General features: G+C 30.0%; 5 protein-coding genes across 7 annotated transcripts in view; 4 read left to right on the plus strand and 1 right to left on the minus strand.

The window, feature by feature from the left end:
- LOC108623215 (rho-related GTP-binding protein RhoU) overlaps positions 1-988 on the plus strand; it is a 1,972-nt gene extending 984 nt beyond the window's left edge. The window contains exon 3 of the mRNA XM_018021584.2: positions 932-988. Within this exon, the coding sequence (XP_017877073.1) occupies positions 932-988 (57 nt within the window). The remainder of the gene's footprint in view (positions 1-931) is intronic.
- A 1,168-nt stretch (positions 989-2,156) lies between these two features.
- On the plus strand, positions 2,157-4,058 carry LOC108623468 (uncharacterized). Of its 2 annotated transcripts, none has more exons than XM_018022014.2 (3): positions 2,157-2,572; positions 3,691-3,869; positions 3,943-4,058. In XM_018022014.2, exons 1-3 carry the CDS (start codon positions 2,422-2,424, stop codon positions 4,054-4,056), a joined length of 444 nt encoding a protein of 147 aa, XP_017877503.1. In that variant the 5' UTR covers positions 2,157-2,421; the 3' UTR covers positions 4,057-4,058. The 2 variants fall into 2 exon arrangements, with proteins under 2 accessions (XP_017877503.1, XP_017877495.1); XM_018022006.2 differs by lacking the exon at positions 2,157-2,572 and adding an exon at positions 3,152-3,471.
- Positions 4,059-4,061: 3 nt separating this feature from the next.
- On the plus strand, positions 4,062-5,301 carry Sptr (Sepiapterin reductase). The gene is made up of 3 exons (XM_018021993.2): positions 4,062-4,321; positions 4,391-4,704; positions 4,783-5,301. The coding sequence occupies exons 1-3, from the start codon at positions 4,087-4,089 to the stop codon at positions 5,023-5,025; spliced, it is 792 nt and encodes a 263-aa protein (XP_017877482.1). The 5' UTR covers positions 4,062-4,086; the 3' UTR covers positions 5,026-5,301.
- Positions 5,244-7,083, minus strand: LOC108623450 (multidrug resistance protein MdtG). Of its 2 annotated transcripts, XM_018021979.2 has the most exons (6): positions 6,975-7,083; positions 6,619-6,879; positions 6,194-6,543; positions 5,858-6,137; positions 5,606-5,788; positions 5,244-5,525 (listed from the first exon to the last, which is right to left on the minus strand). In XM_018021979.2, the coding sequence occupies exons 1-6, from the start codon at positions 7,057-7,059 to the stop codon at positions 5,299-5,301; spliced, it is 1,386 nt and encodes a 461-aa protein (XP_017877468.1). In that variant the 5' UTR covers positions 7,060-7,083; the 3' UTR covers positions 5,244-5,298. The 2 variants fall into 2 exon arrangements, with proteins under 2 accessions (XP_017877468.1, XP_017877460.1); XM_018021971.2 differs by having other exon boundaries at positions 5,606-6,137.
- A 285-nt stretch (positions 7,084-7,368) lies between these two features.
- Positions 7,369-7,786, plus strand: part of LOC113464146 (uncharacterized) — a 2,862-nt gene continuing 2,444 nt past the window's right edge. Inside the window, exon 1 of the mRNA XM_026812314.1 lies at positions 7,369-7,777. Within this exon, the coding sequence (XP_026668115.1) occupies positions 7,501-7,777 (277 nt within the window). The 5' untranslated portion in view covers positions 7,369-7,500. The remainder of the gene's footprint in view (positions 7,778-7,786) is intronic.

A 7,786-nucleotide genomic window follows, 5' to 3' on the forward strand; every position in this document is an offset into this window, starting at 1 on the left:
ATTAATTGATTTTTGATGAAAACTTGAACTTCATTTTATGAAACATTCAGAATATTTTTTGCTCCTTTCTATAGATATGAAATATAGATTCTGATAGCCAAGTTGTACGCCATTCATAAAATTCCTGAAGCCAGGCTTGGCATAATTTATTATTACATTAATCGTATTTTTGTTATTAGTACGTAATTGGCTACTTGCCGGTTGTGATTTTTTCTCTATACATATGTAGTATCATTGATTCTAGCATTAACAGTTAATTATTATATAAAGTGAAATATTTAATTGTGCATCTTGTGCTGCAAAGTTTCTATGAATCAGGAAATCTGATAGTTATTTTAAGTGCTAGCTCTTTACACTCGCTTTTAATAATCATAAATAGCAATCAAAATGTTTACATTATTGATCGTTTTAATAATGATTTCATACATTAAAGGATCTCATAAATGATTCGAAAATAGTGTAAAAATATTTTTTATCATTGAAAAATAGAGTGTAAAGGATCGCTACAATTTTTATAGACATGATTAATGTACAAGATATACATATGTATCATATAACATCATTTTGAGACTATAATTATACACATTATTATGCATATATATGAAATCAACGACACATTTTCGTATGACATAGTATATGCATGAGCAATTTATCTGACACTAAATTTCTTTTTCTTTACATAACGTTTTCATGAAATATTTACAGAGGGTACATAGTGTTGAAAATATTAGTAAGTGCTGTGATTTTAAGATTTTAAATTTTGTCAGGTACAATAATTTTTGTACAGGAAAGATGAGAGGTATATACAAAACTGTTAAAAATATCCTAGGTCTTCTTCCATTTGATAACTATCACAGAGACCAAATTATATCGGAAATTCATTGAATTGAATTTTAAATGATATGTATTCAATATCTGTGTTGTTATTTAGACTTTTCTGTTCGAAAGAATACTTATGAGAAGTAGTGAAATTAGGGTAGCAATATAAAGACTAATAATGTCGACGTTGAAAAAAAGCATAATAACCGCGTTAATCATTTCTATTTAAAGTTTGTACGACTTCATCAGTCTTCATGTTTTTAATGTGTTGAACATATCATTGCTCAAGCCGTTGCATCTTTAAGTAATTTAATTTACACAAGTATAGAAACTAACTGTTCGCTTATACTTCACTTTAGATAAAAGTAATTTATGTTTTACGAATTTAATTATTTCAACTGTAGCAATAATTTGATGAAATGTGTATAAAGTATTTGCGACTATTATGCCGACTAAGTTTCACATATTTTTAAAGCTCTACTTGTAGAACCAATGTTCCTCAAATCTTTGATATTAACACTATGAATTGTGTATACGCTTTTGTAGAAAAAGGAAACTAATCTGTGCATAAAATTGATGTCTAATTAATGTAGTGTATGGTATACATTATATGTGCATATTACTTGTCATCACTGACAAATATTTTCAATATTCGAGGCATGTGTAATCATGATTTTTAAAATGAATGTTCTTTTACATCACACTTAATTTGGTTCTACATACACACTTGTTTATTGCAAGATTATGTTTATATATTTTAATATTTTTTATACATTTGACATGTATTTGTACCAAACAGCTTGGTAAATACTTTCCTATATCATAATATTTATTATCAATGAAAAAATCGGGATACTTAAATCTACGTAAATGTTACATGGGTAATATTGTTATTTCTATAAGTAAAATTTTGTATTAAATTCTTAATAATATTCATATATGAATTCGTATTCTTATTATATTATAAAAATGTGGTATTTAAATGAAACATAACATGCATATTACATATATATGTATATGTACTTCGTAAATATGCATTCTACAGACTTGTTCACAAACTATTTTAGACTGAGGTATGTCAACATTGTAATGAATAGTATTAATAATTGCTTATATAATAAAGTGAATCATATTTTTGTAAACATTTTTCTATATTAGGCTATGCTTTTAATTAATCATGAATTTATGTCAATTGTTCTCTATTGTATATTTCTATACCAATAATAAATTATTCAGAAAAGATTCTGACCTAAAATTAATCTAAAATATTTATTTCATAATGTAATATATAAAAATCTATAATTCATACATTTTATAACATTATATAATGTTATAAAAATATATTTCCTGCTATGATCATTATCACATATAACTGCATATAACATAGTTGATAGTTGCATTCGTAGTCGTCACTTGTCAGTCGCATTTTGAACTGTAAGCTCAGATAAGTAACCTCCCGTCTGTTATTTCCACTGATTTCCACTGTATCGGTTTGGTCTGATTCTTCTTTTATCTGGTTTGGAAGTAACGTTATTGTAAAATTCAGTTAATATTCATGACCTTCATTTAAAAGAAAGAGAGGGATTAATAGTTACATAAAACATGAAGACAGATATTGCCGATCCATGGTGCGAAACGGACGTACCGCAAGAAAGTAACGATAAATGTAAAACTGGTTTCGAAGACTCTTTTGTAGAAAGTCAATCAGATTACAGCAAATTAGACGATTCGGAAGAATACTTGGCAAAACTTTGTAAGTTCCAATAAATGTACATCAACTAATTTATTACATTATTTCTCGAGATTATATACCATATGGAATTCAACTGTTACGATCTGAGCTAAATCTCATAAATTAACAATCTTTCTTATGGTATTTAAATGAAACATAACATGCATATTACATATATATGTATATGTACTTCGTAAATATGCATTCTACAGACTTGTTCACAAACTATTTTAGACTGAGGTATGTCAACATTGTAATGAATAGTATTAATAATTGCTTATATAATAAAGTGAATCATATTTTTGTAAACATTTTTCTATATTAGGCTATGCTTTTAATTAATCATGAATTTATGTCAATTGTTCTCTATTGTATATTTCTATACCAATAATAAATTATTCAGAAAAGATTCTGACCTAAAATTAATCTAAAATATTTATTTCATAATGTAATATATAAAAATCTATAATTCATACATTTTATAACATTATATAATGTTATAAAAATATATTTCCTGCTATGATCATTATCACATATAACTGCATATAACATAGTTGATAGTTGCATTCGTAGTCGTCACTTGTCAGTCGCATTTTGAACTGTAAGCTCAGATAAGTAACCTCCCGTCTGTTATTTCCACTGATTTCCACTGTATCGGTTTGGTCTGATTCTTCTTTTATCTGGTTTGGAAGTAACGTTATTGTAAAATTCAGTTAATATTCATGACCTTCATTTAAAAGAAAGAGAGGGATTAATAGTTACATAAAACATGAAGACAGATATTGCCGATCCATGGTGCGAAACGGACGTACCGCAAGAAAGTAACGATAAATGTAAAACTGGTTTCGAAGACTCTTTTGTAGAAAGTCAATCAGATTACAGCAAATTAGACGATTCGGAAGAATACTTGGCAAAACTTTGTAAGTTCCAATAAATGTACATCAACTAATTTATTACATTATTTCTCGAGATTATATACCATATGGAATTCAACTGTTACGATCTGAGCTAAATCTCATAAATTAACAATCTTTCTTAGTTTATGTTATGTATATGTTAAATTTTACATTTGTTCTATTTTACATGATTTATTTTGTGTAATTTGTATGACGTTACAAACAATAAAAATCATGTTATAGACTCGAGACTTAGAAATCTTCAGAAAGGTACATCAAAGAAAGATCTTGTGTCATCCTTGTCTGTAGCAAAAGAAGATTGTATTGCACGTTTAATAACTTCTGGACATAAGATTGAAACAGAGGAAGAAATTGAACTTTCCTCAAATCCTTTAATAAGGCACATAGTACCTCACTTACAGGTAGTCTATTTATTGTTGAAATACATTTTACATGTTAATAAGAATGTCATATACTGTTATTTCTTTAACTTAGGCATTAACTGCTAGTGAATTAGTTCATCTGTTAAAAGCAGATGTTCTTCAAGTAATCAGTGAAACTGAAGAACAAAAGATTGATAAGCTACTGAACGAAACAAATAGTAACTGAAAGAATCTAGTAAATAATCTTATAATAAACATGTCGATCAAAGTATTGTCAGGGAAAGTGTTTCTTGTAATAACCGGCGCAAGTCGCGGAATTGGGAAGCAAATAGCAATAACAATTAGTTCAGTTCTTGAAAAGGGTTCGCATGTTCTGTTGCTAGCAACAAACTTGAATGCTTTAAAAGAAACAGCAAAGAATATTCCTGCTGGTGTATCTGTTGACACTGTCAGTATTGATCTGAGTAAACCAACGAGCGATAAATTACATGGTAGGCAGATTTACTTATTATCTATGCCTTATATCTGTATATTAAATATTTAATACGTTCCGTTTTTAGACATCGTAGTGCAATCTTTAAAAGACAAACCTGCAGATCAGTTCGATAGAGTAGTTGTAATACACAATGTTGGTACAATGGGAAATATTAATCAGTATGCGAATGATTTGACGAACATTAATAATTGGCATGATTATTATGATTTAAATGTATTTGGCCCTGCTATATTAAATGGAGTTATCATGAAAATATTTAATGAAAATACAAATACTGAAAAAACTATTATTAACATTACATCGTTGTTGGGTATAAAACCAAGAAGATCAATGGGTTATTATTGTACTGGAAAAGCAGCACGAGAAATGTTCTTTAAAGTAATGATTCATAAAATTATTTATTTATTTATTTATAGTTCTGTCCGGAGTATACTTATCGAATTTCATACTGTCCAGGTGTTTGCCTTGGAAAACCCACAGATCAACGTATTAAATTACTCACCAGGTCCGGTTGAGACTGATATGTATCAGGAAGTCTGTAATGAACTTGCTGACAAGGAAGCTAGAGAGCAGTTCAATGCGATGCGAACCGAAAGAACCGTCTTAACTTGCGAACAAACAGTTAATCGTCTTTTAACAGTTCTTAAAGAACAAAAATATACGTCTGGCGATCACGTCGATTATTTCGATGAATTATAAATTGCGCAAAATGGATACGAGCCGTTCACATTCCTATTGTAATCGCAAAGAATATTGAGAAACATTTTAATGAACAATTTATTAAAGTAGTTTAACAATATAGTAATACATTTTATTTGTCTCATTATTATGTTACAAAAATCGAGCGTGCAATGTATGTTTAAAAATATTTGAACTAAGAGTATATTATATAAGTAATAACAAGTAAAAAGTGTTAAAACTACAATCATTCCATTGTAAGTATAAGTATACGTTATAAATGTTTATCAAGATTTATGGCAATGTGTTAACATCTTCGATCAATGGCGTATGTCTTATTGTGCTGGATTCTTTCATACTCATTACGATAAGTATCATAATAATGTTAATTCCGACGGAAAGTAACCACACAGGTACTGGATACAAGGGTGGCATAAAATGTGAATAAATCAAACTGTACAAAGAGGCTGCGACAAGTGGAGTCAGTGTTTCGATAGACACTGTCATAGAAAATATTTTACCTACAATATTTTCGAACCATTATTGAAATTCTTCTTGGAACGTTGAAAATACATTAGTAGTTTGATATTATGATTCTTACCAGTATCTACTGGAGGCACTGATTTAGATAATATAGTACGCAGCATAGGATTGGAAACGCTGCCGAATATTCCTAATGCTGTAGCCAGGTACATTTGCCAGGATTTCCATGTGAAACTTAGAACCAAGGAAAAGCATAAGGAAGACAACGACGACAATATAACTGCAACTTTTTCGGATATTCCTACGAAAGTATTTTTCTCTTTAACAAATATTTCTCGTTGTTTATATTCCTCGAATGCAATTGATGTACCTCCGTACGTTACCAAAAGCTTTACTCCAAACATTATCCCAACAATAGCAAATATCATATTCATAGCCATGTAAATAGAGTATTTCTTCACGTCCCAGCCGAGCCTGGCACTAGCAAATAAAAACCCGATGGTGGATTCACCTTCCATAATAATGACTCTCAGAGTAATGCAAAGTATGCAACACCAGACTATGTACCGATTAAAACCATCTCGTTCCTTGGTACATGTACTGAAGAGTTCTTTTACCAAACGTGTATCGAATAAACTCTTCACTGTTCCCTATAATCACAGAGAGATGTAAAGGACATATTATAAGGAATTTCCAAAATACATACTGAATCTGTGTTGCGTATAGTCTCTGGAACCAAAAAACAAACATACAATCCAGCTAAGATGCAGCATAGGGTGGAGCAAACAAATACGGCTGTATATCCATATGCTTGATATATTACAGGACCAGCTAATATACCAGTTACAGCACCAGTGAATATTAAAGCATCCATCCAAGCTAATTGCCACCCTCTTTCTTGTTCATGTGATATATCAGTTATATAGCAAATACTACCTAATAAAATTACGCAAAATCCTCCAAGGCACGTATAAGGCAGAGAAGCAATTAACATGAACCAAGGATTGATATCCCAGAGAGTCATGAAGGATAAAATGAAAGAACTCATTGAAATACCTATAATATAGATTGTGGACACTCAGCTACTAAAAATTCAACTTTTAGTCTCTTAAAAAATGTTATTGTACTAACCAGCATATCCAGCCAGCATAATAGACTTTCTGCCGTACATATCGCTCCATGGACCCAGGAATAATGATAATAAAGCAGGTATTATGCTTTCGATTATTGATTTAGTCATTATAATTAAGCTTGCTTTGGGTTGAGCTTGAGCATCTATTTTTAACGCCTCTGCAGAACTACTATTTTTATGTAGTAACAAACATTCTGTCTCATTCATATTTAATATCACGCTACAGGTACGATATACTATTAAATCTGTGAAAATATTGCCTGAAATTTCAAGTAAAATTAAACAATGCTATTAGTAAACAGGGTAATCGTCTGTTCTTTATTTCATTAAGAATGTATACAATGTATACAATTACTTGTTATTGCTTGAGCAAATATTAATATCATAATAGGCGGTTGCACTAGTGCATAACGTCTCCATCCTGAAGTCACTTGTTCCATCTTGCTTTTTTACGTACTTTCTTGTATAATAACATAAATACTAGCACGTATCACTACATACTACCTTCCATATGTTTCATTGTGAATAACACAAAAATATTATTTGACAGCTGAAGCTGAACAGATGATTGCCGACACTCTTAAATTGTATGAGTCATATTATATATATATATATATATGGATTACACTCTGCAAGTGTGTTATGTGATTTTACAATGCAACCTTGAAACATGCTTGCGATCTTTCTTATCGCGCTTATCGCTAAATATGGTTAAAAAGAGGATCTGTAATTTGTGTATAATACTAAGAAATTTTCTTTGCCATAACATAACCAAATAGGAAGGTATAATTTAATATACAATTAGTGCTTGAACACTACTGATATATATGAAAATTTTATTCCGAAGCAATATACAAAACTGATATATTGTTCAGAATAGCATGTACACTAATAATGACAATGAAAACAGTAGGCCAGTAACACCAACACAGGAAGACTGTTGTCACAGTGCATGTGAACCTTGTATCTTTGATATACATAAAAAACTACTCGAGGAGTATGAAAGAAGAAAGAAGCAAAACATAAAATTAGAGAACAAGCACAATGTTTTATGCACATTCGCGTATAAGAATTTTGTAGTTATTGATAAAATCCAAGCTTCCGAATGCTATATTTTACTTTCTCTAAAATATAAAGGTACAGAACTTTCCATCATGTGTATATATA

The sequence above is a fragment of the Ceratina calcarata genome, unplaced genomic scaffold, assembly GCF_001652005.2.
Source record: "Ceratina calcarata isolate Rehan_Ccalc_2016 unplaced genomic scaffold, ASM165200v1 scaffold115, whole genome shotgun sequence".
In the NCBI taxonomy this organism is placed as follows: Eukaryota; Metazoa; Arthropoda; class Insecta; order Hymenoptera; family Apidae; genus Ceratina; species Ceratina calcarata.

Coding starts and splice junctions, on each gene's coding strand:
- LOC108623468 (XM_018022014.2), top strand. CDS start 2,422: ATGAAGACAGATATTGCCGATCCATGGTGCGAAACGGACGTACCGCAA. Junction 2,573..3,690: donor AGAATACTTGGCAAAACTTT/GTAAGTTCCAAT, acceptor ATCATGTTATAG/ACTCGAGACTTAGAAATCTT. Junction 3,870..3,942: donor ACATAGTACCTCACTTACAG/GTAGTCTATTTA, acceptor TCTTTAACTTAG/GCATTAACTGCTAGTGAATT.
- Sptr (XM_018021993.2), top strand. CDS start 4,087: ATGTCGATCAAAGTATTGTCAGGGAAAGTGTTTCTTGTAATAACCGGC. Junction 4,322..4,390: donor AACGAGCGATAAATTACATG/GTAGGCAGATTT, acceptor TTCCGTTTTTAG/ACATCGTAGTGCAATCTTTA. Junction 4,705..4,782: donor CACGAGAAATGTTCTTTAAA/GTAATGATTCAT, acceptor CATACTGTCCAG/GTGTTTGCCTTGGAAAACCC.
- LOC108623450 (XM_018021971.2), bottom strand. CDS start 7,059: ATGGAACAAGTGACTTCAGGATGGAGACGTTATGCACTAGTGCAACCG. Junction 6,544..6,618: donor TATGCTGGCTGGATATGCTG/GTTAGTACAATA, acceptor TCTATATTATAG/GTATTTCAATGAGTTCTTTC. Junction 5,526..5,605: donor AGTGCCTCCAGTAGATACTG/GTAAGAATCATA, acceptor AAAATATTGTAG/GTAAAATATTTTCTATGACA.